At 49.6% G+C, this 16,483-nt stretch overlaps 1 protein-coding gene across 7 annotated transcripts in view; it reads right to left on the bottom strand.

Moving 5' to 3' along the window:
* Nucleotides 1-16,483, bottom strand: part of Svil (supervillin) — an 85,729-nt gene that overhangs the window by 42,462 nt on the left and 26,784 nt on the right. For 3 of the 7 annotated variants that reach the window (XM_033765623.1, XM_033765625.1, XM_033765624.1), the window contains 9 exons: nt 15,890-15,924; nt 15,300-15,361; nt 14,814-14,953; nt 13,531-13,626; nt 11,637-11,880; nt 10,659-11,154; nt 9,750-9,981; nt 4,271-4,400; nt 385-432 (listed from right to left, as the gene is read on the bottom strand). In XM_033765623.1, coding sequence (XP_033621514.1) covers nt 385-432; nt 4,271-4,400; nt 9,750-9,981; nt 10,659-11,154; nt 11,637-11,880; nt 13,531-13,626; nt 14,814-14,953; nt 15,300-15,361; nt 15,890-15,924 — 1,483 coding nt within the window. The remainder of the gene's footprint in view (nt 1-384; nt 433-4,270; nt 4,401-9,749; nt 9,982-10,658; nt 11,155-11,636; nt 11,881-13,530; nt 13,627-14,813; nt 14,954-15,299; nt 15,362-15,889; nt 15,925-16,483) is intronic. The other 4 variants (XM_010621338.3, XM_010621346.3, XM_019207093.2 and 1 more) reach the window with 2 other exon arrangements.

The following is a 16,483-nucleotide window of genomic DNA, read 5'->3' as shown; positions in this document are numbered from 1 at the left end:
AGGCCAGGGCGGCGTTAGCTGTCAGGCAGGGACTTCCCTCTGACTTTCTTTTTAGGCAATTTAAATTTTCCTACTGTGACAGTCAGTTCTGTCCAGGGAGCCCTGCCTCCCAGATTCCTGAAGAGAGGACAGGCTGGGCCCTGGGACCTGGAACTGAGTACGCCCAGCAGTGACTGCTGCTGCGCAGAGGGAGGAGCCTCTCCCACGCGGACATGAACAGGTTCCCAGACCAAAGGCCCCGGCTGTCCTTGTTCTGGGAGGACCCACTCAGGATTCTCTCCAGGGTCCGCCTTTCTTCAGCCTTCTCTTTCGGGACTCTCGGGCTCTGCACACACCGGGGAGCCGCTGTGTGGTTACAGAAGGGCGCCTGCCAGAGGGGCTTACCCAGAGCAGATTACACTCGGCGCTGTCCTCTGTGACTCCTCCTTCTTCCTACAGGCAGCGACAAATGCAAACGCGGCAGAGGTTGGAGAGGAGTCTGGTTGGGGCAGTCATTTCCAAGTGCTCAGCCCGGCTCAGTGGGAAGCATGCAGTGCTCACATTGCGGTGCCCCAACGAGACTCATCCCTGAGCCGGGCCGGGGTCCTCTCCCTGGAGGCCATGGTACCAGCCTCGCTCTGGGAGCCTCCTGCCCCTCACTTCTGACTTGGAATTGCAGTGACAGAGGGAAGGTGAGCGTGGCAGATTTGTGCCCTCGGGTTTTCGGGAACTTATTAGATGTCCTCGATCTCAGGGGCACTCCTGACCGGGCAGGACCTGAAGTCCTCATCTGGGATTCAGAAACAAGCTGGGTGGGGCAGCCCGTTGCTGTAATCCCGGCACTTTCGGAGGCTGAGGCAAGGCCACTGTAGATTTGAGTCCAGCCTGGACAATTCTGTGACTTAGTGAGACCCTGTCTCAAAATACAGAACAATTAAAAGGGCTGCACCAAACAAGTGCAGGATTTTTAATGTCCCAGGAAATGTCAGATACTCTGGATTACCAGATGATTATCTTTTTTTCTTTCTTTCTTTTTTTTTTTTTTAATTACTGGGGATTGAATGGATGCTAGCAAACATTCTACCTCTGAACTACAGCCCTAGACCTTTTTATTTTGAGTCAGGGTCTTGCTAACTTGCCCAATTTAGTCTCAAACTTGAGATCCTCCTGCCTTAGCCTCCTGAATAGCTGAGACTATAGGCTTGCACTACCCTTCCCTGCTTAAGCACAGATCAACTTTTTCCTCCCATGAAGTGCTAAGGATAGGATCCAGGGCCTCTTACTGGTAGAGCAAGTTCTCTGCACTGACCTACACCCCAGCCCCTGGATATTTGTCTTAACGAGAGGATGTGAGGGTTCCCATGGATGCTGTAACATCAAACAGGCTGATCTAGGGTTGGGATTTAAAACGATTTTTTTGCAACCTGCAATTTGGTTGTAACAAAGAGGCTCTGGCTGAACTTCTTTAAGATTTTTGTCTCATTTCTTTTTCCCTCTCTAATGGAATGAGTTAACTCGAGAAAATGGCACACAAATCATGCTCAAGAGCACGTGTTACACATGGTGTGGACCAGGCCAAATCTACAAACCCAGGGCCTGGCTGCTTTGGAACTAACTATGTATGCTACAGGGAGTCAAAGCTAGCTCTGGCCCAGATTAAACCTAGCAGAAGGACAAGAAGGGTGGCAGCCGTGGGAGGAAAAGGAAGGACCTAGGTGAGGCAGATAATCAGGGGTCTTCGCAGACCACCAATCTGACGACTGGGAGGAGTGAACCGGAAAGCCAGAAACTGCTTGCAAGCTCCATCTTCCCTGAGGCCCAACTGAAAGTTCAGACCCCAAAGGAAAACTCTTGGTTCTCCAAAAGGTATTCATGGCCTGAAATGAGGCCATTCTACCAAATAGGACTCCAAAGGAGATGCACCTTGAAGCCTTTCCTTATGGAACAGCCCTTTTGACAGAATCAGAAAAGCCACAGATTCTCAGTCCTTTCCTGTTCTCTTTCTAAATGTGGCTCTTGGAGCATATGAGTTCCCGTGAGGCTCCCATTACACTTTCACTGGCCAGGGCTGACCCACATGAAGTATGGGTTTCCTGGGGGCCATGGCACTGACTTCCTGGGCCATAGGCCGGCCCGCCACTCCTGTGTTCGCACAGCTGCAACTCGGGTCAGGGAGGATGGGCTCTAGAATGTCCGGAAACCATGGATATCTGCTGTTTGGTGAATTCACAGATTCGGAAGGAAGTGATGCCCTGACCAGGAATCCAGCTCCTTTCTACCCCCCGTGGGAAGAACAGAAGTTTCTGGTCCTGTCCTCAGAGCAGCTCTGCCGGGGAAGGTTTAGAAGGACCCATGCACAAGCCCCAGCTGTGTGCAAACATCCAGTGTCATTCCTGCTCCAGGGCAGCGATCACACGAGGCCATTCTTCACATCAGACACCTGGTCTACCACACCTGAGCACAGGGCAGGGGTCTGTGAAATACACTTCCAGTCCCTAGGAAGGAGTGATCCCTGGGGCTGTCACCGGCCAGCTGAAAACCACGAGACATCAACTGAACATGAGGTTTCCCAAGGTCAGCAATGCAGGTCTCAGCACAGGTTGGCTTTTTATAACTTCAAAGAGCTTATTGTTGCACTTCAAAGTGGACCAGGCCACTGAGGAGGGCAGGAATAATGAGCCCAGGGTGGCTGCAGCATCAGTGGCAGCCAGGACTCCAGAGACAGCAGTGAACACTCAAGCCCTGGTCACTGTCACCGGGTTTCCGACCCCGAGGAAAACTGCAGGGGGAGCCGACACCTCTGGACTTCTCCAAAGCTCAGCCCTGTGTGTAGCAATTCCGACTCGATCTCCTGCAGCACCACGCTTGGGAAATCTACCTTTTTCTGTGCTTTTTAGTTTCATTTTTATTTTCACCTGGCTACAGGAGACCTATGTTGAAGTCTGTGTTGAAGTTGTTTCAAGATTCTATTTTTGTCAGTGCTGGGGATTGAACCCTGTGCCGTATGCTGCTAGGTCAGGGCTCTCCAGCTGCAAAGTTCCTTGAAATAAAGTTGTGGGCCACGGATACAGCACCGTCTTGGATGGACCCAGCTTTTTCCTTGAAATCTACCTATCACCTGTATACACTGCAATGTTCTACGTTTGGCTGAGAGCTTCATCCACGGCTGAGATGAAATGTCTTAGTCATTATCTGGAACCCTAAAGAGAATTCAGATTGCTGTTGCAGTGTCCCCTGGGCAGACGCAGAGGTTCCAGTCAAGCTGAGCCAGCACTCCTGACTCAGTTTGTGGACTCTCCATTTTATATAAGTTCCTCAGTGTGTACAAGTCACACTCATAATTTCTGTCTTTCACAGATGCTTATTTTGCTTCATTTTGGAGATGGGCCCTTCCGCTCTTGCCCTGGCTGGTTCTGAGCTCCTAGCTTAGGTGATCCTCTGACCTTTGCCTCCAGCCTAGCCGGGACTGCAAGTGTGGACCAGCACAGTTGGTGTCAGATCCGTCACTTAGAACTACCAGAGGTCCAAGTGACCAGCCAGCTGGAGCGATTTTTTCTTTTCTATTGGAAGACTTTAAACAGTAGGCATTGGCCAGCAGGCCTGGCTCACTCGCTGTCACTGTCACCGCACCTCTGGTCCTGAGTGCATTTGGAGCTGCAGCACCAGGCAGCATGATGTCACCACCGGTTCTGAAAGTGTGCAAAGCTGGCCAAAGGCTGTCATTACAGTTAACCTCACAGCTCACCAGGGCTCTTGCACACAAAATGCTGTGAGCACTGAGCACCACGTCTGACGTGACTTTGTTTAAACTGGTAACATATGTTACTGCACACCCCATAAAAGGCACGCTCCTCATTGTGGGCAGGCTGCACAGACCACAGTGATGTCCTTGTGCTCTATGCTTAGGTCTTGAATCTCTGCCGAGGAAATTCAGGGCCGTATATTAAATGTAACTTATGGCTGTTAGTAGGGAATTAACGTTTTTCATTTGATCCACATTCTAAAGCCACACTTCACTTGAGAAAGTTTTCAACTGGGCACAGTTTGAAACTTAGGCCCCTGCTCACTGAGGCCTGATGCCTGACGCTGTGATCAGGTCCATGAGATCCTAAGATTTGATCTTTTGATGGGTTTAAGCAACTTTGAGACAGACTGGGTGTTTAGCCTAAGGGCAAGAAAACACTGACGCTCTGTGAGAGGGATCAGTGAGCCAGGCAGGCGTGTCTCCAGGCACATCCCAGATGTGAGGGGAGTCAGAATGCTTCTTCCTAACATGGAAGGAGAGCGTTACCTTCTGTTTAAGTGACTGCTCCACCTCCTGGATGTGCAGGCTGCCAGCGGCAGATGCTTTGCCGTACTCCTGCTTCCGGTTAAGTCTGTTCCTCCAGTCTTCCTCACCACTCTTCTTCAACAGTGCTAGTCTAGAAGGAAAACATGCCGACCCAAAAGATGTCAGGACTGAGCTCTCCAAACTTAGAAAAGCCGCTTTCTAAGGGGATCCTGAGGACCTCTGCAGGTGAGGGAAAATCACAGCTAAACTCTGAATGCCAGGGAAAAGATGCACCACGACCCCAGTAAAGAAACGGCTCTGGTTTTTCCTTGCCTTGGGTTGAGAGGGCAAGTGATGAATTTCCGTCCCCGGTGAAAAAATGTCTTCTAGTGCCCCCCTCTGGTCATCTCTTGGAATGACATGAGATTAGGAAAGTGTAGTTTGCAGAAAACATCACATCAATGGGTTTAAAAAATGAATATATAAAGTAATGAAAAAGACATTAATATACATTTTGGGTAAAGAAAATTATAGTGTTTATAATGTTTCTCTTCCCATGCTAAGCCTTGTTCTTTTCTTCCAAACGGACTTGGGTCCTTCCAATGCATTTTAATACAAAAACGATTTTCTACAAACCCATTTAAAAAAATGATCTCTTCGATTTTCCCCAAGGGAAAGACATCTATGAAAAATGAATCTAATTAACTAAGATTTGTACCTAACCTACTTTAGTTCAACTCTGGCATGACTCGTTCTAAAGCTGTGCAGACACCGTTACCTTGAGAAGTTATTTCACGAACATGATGCTGTTTTAGCTAACTGTATTAGAAAGAATGACTAAGTCTTGGGCATTTAAGTTGGACAATCTAGTAGAGATAAAAGGCAAAAAAGCAGTGGTCATTGGACTTACTGAAGCTGATGTTCAAACTAACTAAATAATGAGGAAATTATCTCCACTGGGGCACCCTGGTTCCACCGTCCTGATTTGTCCTTGGGTGCTGGCCCGCTGGGTCAGTAGAGCCCTTCTGTTCATTCCCCGATTGCATTAAATATGTGAATGGAGATGAGGCAGCACACACTCTCTGACAGAAGCTTGTTAACAAATAAGCAAACAGATTGTTGTTACTCAAACATGAATCCAGCCTGGGGACGCAGTTCAAGGGTAGAGCGGGGACTGGACATTTGTGAGGCCTTAGGCTCAATTTCCGGTGTGCACTATCCCAGAACGGAAGTGAGCCATGAAGAAAAGAACTCCCTAGAGGAGCAGGAGCGGGGACCCTCAGTTCTTCAGTCTCCTCCTCCTCTTCCCTTCTGGTCGTTCTTTCTGCTGTGTGGAGTGGGCAGGACCCCACATGCCCGATCCACAAAACTGGAGATGCTGCCTTACCCGTCTAAGGCAGAGCCCACATCGAGGCTCCACTGAGTTTTAAATGTCATGAATTTAATGTCTGGAGCACTCCATGTGCTCCAAGGATCACGTATTTGGAACACAATATCTGAAGGCCTTCAAGTGTTTTAATCTGCATTGTGAACTGGAAAATGCCCAATGTTTATCTCTTTTCCAATTATTTTGAATGAGTCAGTTTTGCTCTAATAAGAAAAAGAATCCCACACAATCAAATCATTAAAAGAAGTAATTAGCACTTGCCTTCTGCATTAGAGCTTTCAGAAGTCTCAAAGCATCAATCATTAGACTTTCCAACGAGGAGCAGGCCCTGGCTAAAACCCCGGGCGAACAGGCGTTCACACCATGGTCTGTGAGGGGAGCGTTTACTCACTGAGGGCCTCCTCACAAACGGCTCTCAGACCCAGCAACCGTCTCTTACTCTACAAGTAGTTATTCATCTTGACCTCCCACCTTGTTACTCAGATTGGACCCCAAATGATTTAAGGTAACTGAAAAAATAGAATTCACCCTATGAGTTGAGTTTATTGAAAATAATGAGCTGCAGTGTGGGAGGAATGAAGCACCCAGATGTTGGAAGCAATGACAATACCACTCGGATAACCCCGCGCCCTGCTCTGGACATCTGCAACCGATTCACCGACAGGAAGGTGGAGTCTGGAGCCCCTTCTCTGTGCACACGCTCCTTACACTCGGTAACCTCCAAGGAACAACACGCTTCTCCCCTTCTCATAGGCGGGGTGCACACCTCGAGACGGCTCTTGGTGTCAGAGCTGAGCGAGGCCCCACTGCCACCCCCACTGCCCCGTCAGCCAACAGACACATCTGGGCCTTGGTCTTTCAGTCTGCACACAGTGCTCTGACTCTCTCCTCATGTTCTCCTCCCTCCCTCCCTGGGCAGACTTCAAAGAATCCCTCCTTTCCCGAACCCTGACATTTTGCTTCTGGAAGTACTGGCAGGGCCATCCTTAGGGGCTTCCAAAGTCTACAGAGTAACCACGATAATATGGAAGGAACTGTGATTCAACCAAGCCCACCCGGTGTTGGACCCGGCCCTGGCCTGCAGAGGACAAATGATGAATAACTTCAAAAAGGCCTGCACTGCAACTAAGTGAGCTACTCCTCCGGCCAGTCCCTTTCCATTTCCGTGTTTCCCACGCTGAGGGGGACCGGAAGTCCTTCCGAAAGTTTCTCCTCTTGCAGGCTCACAGTCCTGCGCTCACCACGGACGGCCACCCGCCCAAGGGACAGGGCTGCATGCCTGGGCCTCCGTGTGACACGCGTTCCTGCCTGTGCCTCCCGGAGAGCCCTCTGCCAAGGCTGTGCCGAGGCGCTGTGCATGCGTTCGGGTTAAGCTGGAGACCCAGCGAGTGCACCGAACTAGCCCCGAACCCCAGGCCTGGCCTGAGGCCAGCGGGACGTGTGCTTGCCAGGTCGCCAGGGAAATATCCACGCCTCTCACCACAGCCCACGCTTTCCACCAGGGAATTCTGGCCTGAGAGCCCTGGCGAGAGCAAGTCTTTCAGCTCAGAACAGTCAGGCCTGGGTCAAGTATGGGACAGTCAAACATGAACCCCTAATATTAAATGAGGCGTTTCTTGCTCTCTTTAGAAATACAGGCAGCCCCACCGACTGGACAGAGCAGCAGCCCGGATGAGTGCTGGGATCTTGCGCTGCTGCAGCGCAGGCTGCAGCGCAGGCTGCAGGAGACCACGGGCCCTTCACGTGGCTCTGTTTGCATTTACTCGGCTGCAGTGCTGGGGACCTGGCGATGCTGAGCCAGCCCCAGGTCTTTCCAAAGGAGACCCCGGTGTTCCTGCTGAGATCAGACTGTGGTGACAGTAGCAGGGGCGGGGCTCGGGGGAGCTGCTCAGTCCCTAGCAGGGCAGAAGGCTTTCACTGGGGCCCGAGGGCCTGCTCTTTCCAGACTGGACTGGTTAGGCCGGGAACAAAGCCCCCTTCTGCTGCTTTGACTGTGCTGGGAAGCAGCCTAAGGCCAGTGAGGCCGCTGGACCCTGGAGTCCTACCCTCCTGGACTGAGAGTCAAAACACACTTCTTCTCCTCAGAGATTAGCCAGTCTCAAGTATTCTGTTACAGCAACAGAAAACCGACAGAGACACGGACACATCGGACATGAGAGGCAGGGGCCAGGGGAATGGCCGCGTCCTCGTCCTTTCTTGGGACTCTGGGGGCTCCCCTGCTCGAGGTCAGAACCCGGAGCTGCTGGGAGGTCCCGGAAACACCTTCTGGCTGCTTGGGGTGAGGAGGGGTGGAGGAGGCGGGGGTAGATCTTCACTATCACGGGAGCTCACTCAGCCGTCCCTGCCTCGCGGTCCCTGAGAGAAGGGTGCCCCTTCGCACAGGCTTCTCCCCAGCGAGAGAGCAGACGCTTGGCTTCCCAAAGGCCCCGTGCGCTTTGTAAGTGGCACTGAGAGTTTTGTCCTTAAATAACAGAAGAGTTGTGTCGTTCACAGCGCGTTTCGCAGACTTTCCCAAACGGGGACAATCTGAAGCAGATCATTTGGACAGTTACAGCATCGCGGTTTTTATCGATCCTGTGGTGAAAGGAAGGAGTTGCGCCCTAGTTGGGGTTCGAATTTGTTATTTTAGATCCCAGGAAAGATGAAAGGAACTTGTAGATGTGTTTTTGTGAGCATCAAACATGCTCTGAAAGGACGTGCGTGGAAGACTCCCTGTCCTGTCTTAGTTCTTACACTTTTCATCTGCAAACGAGGTGACACGGCCGCAGGAGCACTGGGAAGACACTGCTGCCAAGTGCCTGGGGCCATGCAGGGACAAAGGCACTCAGTGGCCCTTCCTGTGGAAAACTGGACAGTCACAATCCCAGCAGGAAAGCGCACTGCCAGGAGGTTCAGGAGGGGGAGCCGCACGCCTTAGGGAACAGCTTAAATAGCTGCGACAGGAAATCTGTGAATTCCACGCTCCATTTTTTAGGATCCAATTTTAAAGTGAAAATGTAATTGAAACACGCTATGTGAAGAGTATGGGAATCGAGCTGGGTGAGAAGCACCTGTAGTTCCAGTTACTTGGGGAGGCTGAGGCAGGAAGATTGCGTGAGCCCTGATTTGAACACAAGAATACGTGAATTGAGAAAATTAATGTGGAAGGTGAAAGCTTTCTAATACGGGTGTCGAGCTAGAATCTTGTCCCCGTGTCATGTTGTCCAAAGCCTCTCAGCTGCTAAAACACCGATATGACTGTGGCGGAGTAGCCACGTGCACCAGGCAGGGACAGAGACAGGTTCTGTTCACCACAGGTCCTGGAAGCTGCTGGACCTAAGTCCTTCCTCAGGTAAAGGAAGCAGCACGAGGTTGAAATGTCCTCTAATTTAATATATTAAACCAGGGAAGAAAGGTAAAGCCCAAATAAGTGTATGAAGAATATTTATATATTTTTTGGTACCGGGAACAAACTTGGGACCCTGTGCTGGCAAGGCAGGTGGTGGAACCACTGAGCTAAATCCCCGGCCCACACACAGTGCTGACTCTCAGTGGAACCATTCACTGCTCTAGCCTGGCAGAGACCCCCAGGGCTGGGTGCAGCTCTGTGGAACCACATGCACAAGGCCCTGGGTTAGGTCCCTAGCACGGCAAACACAGCAGAACATCTAAATCCGATTCAGAAAAGCCTTCACCTCACTTCCACTACAGTAAACAAAACACAGACTCTAACCCCAAAGCTACAGATCCTACGTTTAAATTAATCTTCATTCCCTGCGCACTTACTTTACGCAGTCATGAAATGGCTCACGAGTCTGGTTTGAATCAGTTTGTCTCTGAGAGAAAAAAAGCCCAGACTTCAGCTGCCATCAGTAGACAACAGAAGACTCTGATATCGACAGAAATGGGAAGTCCAAAGAAGCGAAGCCAGCGAAATCTGCTCGTTTGTTTGTTTCTTCTCCAGGACTGGCTCCCGGTGGCCTGGGGAGGTGAGCGGGTGCCCGGGTGGCGGCAGTTCACCCTCAGATGCCTCCCTCCCATCGGTGACCATCACCGCACAACTCCAGCTGTGGTCAGACCTGCGCTTTCCCTCCAGGCCCCTCCTGCTCTTTCTCTCCCTCCGGGCCGCCTTACCTCTCTTTAATCGACATGGTTTTGCCAGGCGAGTCCGCGGCGCCCTCTCCCGGTGGCACTTTGATCTCTCCAGCAGCAAACGCGGTGCAGGGGCTCTCTGAGCGCTTCTCTGCTGGCTGCTCCGAGGGACCCTGCTGCTTCCCAGAAGCCGAGGCAGCCCCTGGAGCGCTGGGCTTCCCGGTGGAGAAGGCCGTGCCAGTCTGCTCAGAAGTGGGCTCCCCGAACTGGGCTGCTGGGAAGGAGACACGGGCTCAGCGCCCTGCTATAGCAGCTCCCCGGGACACAGGACACCAGCGGTCACTACACACCAGGGGACGTCTACTTCTCCAAAACAACACTTCATGTTTCAAGTGTGCTACACTCACAAGCCCAAATCCCTATCCCAACTTGCACCTCTGCATCAAATGGAGAGGAGTCTGGCTGAGTACTCTGAGTACAGGGGCATGGAAAGAAAGAGTGTCCAGGCCCATCACCCCAGGCACTTGGGAGGCTGAGACAGGAGGATCTCAAGTCAGAGGTGAGTCTGGGTAATTTAGCAAGAGCCTGTCTCAAAATAAAACAACAACAAAAAGAGCAGCCTATAAACTAAAGACTGACCCAAGTCCTCACTCCCTGTGTGCACCCGACCCTGCACCTTCTCAGCTACCGACTGTGAGAGCAGTCACAGAGCCCACATCACCAGCCATCACAGCTCTTACTAACACAGGTAAAAGGGGTGCAGTCATTTTTACCGCATCCGCTGTGCACCTCAGATTCAGGGGAAGGGTGCTGCCCTATCTCAGAGGATAACATGATTCCCGTTGCACCCTGACCTCCTGGCCTAGACTGCCTTGATAACACGGGCCACAGACCAAGCCGGGAGGAAACTCCCTATTGTTTTCTGAAACTTTCGACTCACTGGCTCTTTACCTCTGAGGGAAAACCTCCTTTTAGGGGTGATCTCCGTGTCCCCCTCGTCTTCAAAGGCTGGCCTGTCCTCGGTGCCCGGGCTTCCTTGGGTGCTGCCTTTCCTAGTGGGAGTCTCCTTCAGACCGTCACCAAGCGGGGTGTCAAGGGCAGCCAGCTCCAGGCTTCCCTTCCGCAGAACTGTGTATCTGGGCTCCTGGTGGCTGTCTTCCTCCAGGCCTCTGTCCCCCGCTGGCAGGGCGCCCTTGCCTTCCGTCCCTGCGCATTCTCTCGACATTCCTCTGCCCCCACTGCCCTCCACCAAAGGCTGCCAGGCCTGTGACTTGAGAATGCTTCTAACCAGAGAGTCTGCACTTTCTGCCGCAGAGGGGAACTTGGAGTCAGTGGTGGGTGGCTTTGCCTTGAGCTCCCCTGCATACATGGGGGCGGCCGTGGCGGCCGCGGTAGACATGGAGGTGTTCACGGTGGGGGAGAAGGGGATGAGCTTGCCGCTTTGCACCTGGAGGACACAGATCAAAGTGAGCACTGACTGAACCCCTCCACGAGCCCTGGGTCGGGGCTGGCAGGCTGTGATACTGCCTTCCACACAGTTATCGGCCTAGAAAACTGTCCTGGAGGGTTACAGAACACACTTCCGATGAAACCCTCTGGCTGAAAAGTAAGTTGTACTCGTTACTTTTTCCATCCAAAATGGCCTCATTCCAGATGATTTTTACAAGCAAGTTATGCAAACAAGAGAAAAGAAAAGCATTTTGCCCTGGATGTAGCTCAGTGGTGCTGCTGCCTGCCTCGCAAGCACAAGGTCCTGAGTTTGATCCCCAGTACCCACCCAAAAAAGAAAGAAAGAAACACACTTAGTGGAGTTACCTTCCTTGGGGATGGAGTGATTCCCCAGTCACCCTTCGAGGTCCCCTTCCTTACAGCATTAACTCAAGAGCAGTGCGTGCTGCACACCCAAGCCAGGGAGGACCTGGCACCCACCTGCTCCACCTCGCCAAGCGTGACGGGCTGGGTCTGGTAGCGGGCATTTGTTCTTCTCTGTCTCAAGTCGATTCGGTTTCGGGTGGAAATAGCCTTGGAGACAGGCTGGGACAATTTGTTAAACAAGGCCAACTTCTCTGCTAAGCTCAGAGTGGAGGAATCAGGTTCGCCTGGTTCAGCGGAATCTGTGCCCTCATTTGCCTGGTCCCTGGCTAGAGCTTTTTGGTGAGCAGAAGCCTGCAATCTGAAAGGAAAGGAACGAAGAGTCAGTGACACAGACAGCAACAAAACCCACTGTGAACTTCCCCCATTAACTTCTTCCAAGCGTCACTTAAATTTGCAATGGGCTTATTTTTCCCCAGGAAAATTAGGAGGAGGCAGGCAATTACTTAGCTATTAGACAAGAGCTATTAGACTGAAGAGCAGAGGCAGTTTGGAACATTGTGGTTATCAGTTTTAGGACAAGCAGAGTCTTAGCTCTACATTACTTCTAAAAAGCAAATTTCCTATGTAAGCAGCCAAAGTTGGCTTGGACCTATTTTACCTAAGAGATGCCATATTTTCAGTACCACAATAAGGCTGAAGGGGGTTGTAAGGCATTACTAGGGCATACAGTTCTTTAAAGATGTGTTTCAGGAGTAAACAACTAAGAAACATAGCCATCTGTGAATAGCATAATCTGAAACACAGGCTTGATTCGCAGTTCCCAAATGTTGTAATTCTGAAAATTCTTTCAGTATAGCATTTTTTCCTACTAGGTTCCTATCAGTCTTTTAAAAGGTACTTAAGTTGAATTCCCAGTAATTTGAAAAGTGAATAAAGTTTCAGGTGATTATAAATCCTACCCACTAAGGCTGGGGGTTGCTCAGTGGCAGAGTTCTTATCTAGCAGGTGTGAGGCCCTGCTAGATGCCTAGCTCTACAAACAATAACAATAATAACAACAATAATGGTAATGATAAGAAATGCCTCCAGTTTCCACCTGGAAGAGAAGGAAAGCTCCCAATTTATGTGGCCACTGTAAATTGTCAAAGGTTTCTAAGATAAAATTCCTTCTGCCCCTGACACATCTCATTTCAAACCTAGTAGAAAGTATATTCTGCCTTCACTCCACTTACTCACAGGGTCACGGGCTGCCCCAGAGCAGGGGGAGGCCAGGTATTTGGCGAAGGCTGTGGGAACGGCCACCGAGGCCCCAGGCTTTCTAGAGTCCAGTGCCTCACACTGGGGGGACAACAGCCAGCCTCCCTGGAAGATTCCTGCTTCTGGGTTAGGCGCTGCCATTTCAATTCTTTGAATCTTATTTTCAGCCTTTATGTTTGGACACGTAACAGTAAGGGGATGTTTACATGTTTTGAGGACAGAATTTTAAAATAACCACATTTAAAACATCTCTGATCAGACACTATGATTAGTTTTCTCAATCCTAAAATATAACAGCATTGTCACTGTACAAATTAGAAACGAGGATTTTAAAAAAAATACGTATTAGTGTCTAATATGTTAAAAAAAAAAAAACCCTGAGTCTTATCAGAATTTCATTTATAAGTTAATGCCCATGTTTCTAGTCATCTGTAAGTGCTAGAATTTTAGATGAAAAATTCTTTTAGGGATGATTGTGATTATGGAAAACAGAAACAGAACAAATGGACAAGTGAGTCGGTGGGATGCAGTGCCCACACAGGACGTAACAGGCGGGGTGGAGGTCTTCTCATGCAGACCCACACCACGCTCTCCGTACCTTGCGCTACGACAGAACAAAATGCCACGTGTCCTGGGAACAACTCACTGCACTGACTTGGTGATCACACACACAAAATGCTGTCAGGGCTTTCAGAGGCACCTGCTGCCCAGCAGCTGCATTGGGGCTGCATGCAGCTGTTTCTGTCCGGTACCTGGCAGGCTGCACACAGCTCCTAGCTACAGTGGGCCTGGGAAGTCTCGCCGTTCCAGGGTGGGCGGCCCCAGAACACGAAGCAGGGATAGGTTCACTTTAAAAGCAATTGCCAAAGAAGGAACATCCATAAGGAGAGAGAAGAAAAGAAACATTAAGGACAGCATACATTCACCAGCGTTAAATTAAATCTTTTGCTAACATTATTTGCTAATCACGTTGGGGCAAAACAAAAATCACAAAATAACTTGAAAAGCAACTTAAGAGTAAGAGACAGAGTATACTGACTGAGATAATTGTCCTGTGTTTATTGTTTTGCTACCTCAGGTATGTGCTTCTTATACCAGCCTCAAAAATTTTTTTTTAAACAAATCAATTTGCTGAGAGTTCCTCATCATAAGTCACAAGAATATGCTCATCTAGAAAAACGAAACAATTGAGGCTGGGGATGCAGCTCAGGGTAGCACTCACCTGGCATGTACAAGACTTTGGGGTCCTCCCCTAGCGCTGGAAAAACACCACCACCAATGTGAAACAGAGACAACCGTGGAGAAAGCGAAGAACCACCTGACTCCGGTCCACAGGGTGGGTGGACCTCAACAGAGAGGCCTGTCAGGTGCTGACATCCACAAAAACACTTGAAAAAGCTAATATGAATGTTCACTTGATGGAAGCTGTTATCTTAGAATGAATTCCTGTACCTTGGGAAAATCATTCTGAACACACTGGAGTGTAATGCTCCAATTGATGTCCTACAGTCTGGAAAGCCATCAAACTGCAGTTCATTTTTAAGTGGTTTTGTGTGTGTGTGTGTGTGTGTGTGTGTGTGTGTGTGTGTGTGTGTGAGTGTGCGTGTGTGTGATTATTTAAAAACAAAATAAATGTTTTTCGTTGAGATATGTTCTGAAGTATTTACGGGTGAGACGATTGTCTGGGGTTTGCATGAGAATAATGTGAGCGGAAAGTGGAAGTAGACGGGGAAGAGAAACGGGCAGGTGTGGTAACCTGAAGCTGGGGGTTCGTTCTGTTTCATCTGTTTTCATAGTTCCTATTTTTCATCATGAAAATAGAAACAGCCAAAGTGCATGGATGGCAACAAATAAAATTCCTTAATATTTCCCAGGAGTTACAATGGGTAATGTCCTACGACAAAGCTTAGAGAGTGCAGTGGGGAAAATCCTGACATCCCAACTTCTCTGTAGCTTCCAGCTCTAATAACTCTTTAAATCCTCTTGCTAAAGCATGTGGAGGCTGCCTGAGAGGCTGGGACCCGCAGGGACTCACGAGGCTGCGATGACCACTTCCTCCGTGGTGACGGGCTGCGTGTGGGACCGGTCCTGCAGGCGCCGCAGCCTCTGCTCCACTGCGGCATTTCTCGAGCGTCTCTTTGGGACATTCTGCTCGTCGAAAGATTTCTCCATCTCCTAGGAACAGAAACACAGTGGAGCGCTCATAATGCTGCAGGAGGCTGAGGCAGTAAAATGTCACTCTTCTACAGGGTCCCTCGGAGGGAATGCCGGGGAGACCCACCCTGGTCCGAAGTGAGCTCCAGGGCTGGGTGTGCCACGGCACCTGCTGCCCTTCCCCTCAGAAGCACCCCAAAGACCCGGGGCGGAAGCCTCCGGCCCCAGCTTGCTGGTCCACAGTGAGGGAACAGCAGGTGGGCCAGGTGAGAGGTCTCAGGGTTCTGAGGGGCACCGAGTGGCCTGAGCCCCAGAGGCCCTGTTCATAGGGGCTGTGATTTCCAGCCAGACCCTCTGCACCCCTTACCCTGAATAGCAGCCTCTTGGCGGCGACACTCAGCTTGGCTCGTTCATCTACGTTTTCTTCATCTGTAAAAAGCCAATAGGTCAAAACTGAGCCTCCTGAGAAAACAGAAGCAGCATCTCTGGAACATTTTCCAAGACTGACCCAGAAATCCCTTGCATACAGGGATAGATGAGCTAAATCAACAAGTGGGCATGTTTCCCTCTCAGCTCAGAGGTACTGATTCCTCCTGCAAATCAAATCAAACCATGTCCGACAGTGATTTGACTAATGGTGATCTAAGGTCAGATTTATGGAAGGAATTCTTCTTACTGCCGAATAGCAGCAGTAACAAGAAAAGCCCACTTATTTGATTCAAATCACTTAGTATTTTATTGTTCATTTCACCATTGTCTTAACTCCTCTCAAAAATAAGAGTAAATGCATCAGAAAATTTCAACTCGGTTTTATTACAGTCACAGCAAAAAACACTCGTAGAAAAGCATGAAACTGCCCAATTCTACAATCTTATTCTTTCAAGAAGCCAAGAATTTTATTACTTAAATCTAACTTAGACGCAATGAAAGAGAAGTAAACGGAAAAGAGATACTTGCCCTCAATGGCTGGCATTTCTGAACTCGAAGCGTATCTAGGAAAGACATTAGCAGATAGTAAACAATTAGTGGTGGGAGTAGGAGACTTGCGTACAGCCTCACAGCCAGAGGAGAAAGAGGGCCATAGGTACGCTCCTGCGGAACGCCCTCTCCGTAGCTGTTCCAGCTGAGAAGACCCATGTGCAGTTGTGAACAAACACGTGGGGTGTGCACGCACACAATCCCAGGCAAGTGCATACCTCAGGGAGAGAAGCCGCCATCGAGCTATTACTAAATGGGACTGAAGTACATTGTTTGACAAACCTCATCATGTCTATTATATAATATAAAAACTCAAATACAAGTGGACACTCATGACAAAATGAATATAAAATGCCTTACTTATTTTCATAGAAAATATAGTGAACACTCAGTTCAGATTTCACAAGACTGGAAAGAAATTAACATTAAAGAAAAATATTTCTTACTTCTCACCATTTGAATGCAACGTAAGACTACTGTACTAGGGTCCTGCTGGAAAGGTCAAATTCTGTAAACACAAATTTAGATAAGCTAAATATTATCCCTTACATTATGGAATCACCAACATCCTAG

The sequence above is a fragment of the Fukomys damarensis genome, unplaced genomic scaffold (assembly GCF_012274545.1).
Source record: "Fukomys damarensis isolate Sample0158 unplaced genomic scaffold, DMR_v1.0_HiC HiC_scaffold_19, whole genome shotgun sequence".
Classification (NCBI taxonomy): domain Eukaryota; kingdom Metazoa; phylum Chordata; class Mammalia; order Rodentia; family Bathyergidae; genus Fukomys; species Fukomys damarensis.
This window is presented reverse-complemented; position numbering and strand designations above follow the sequence as displayed.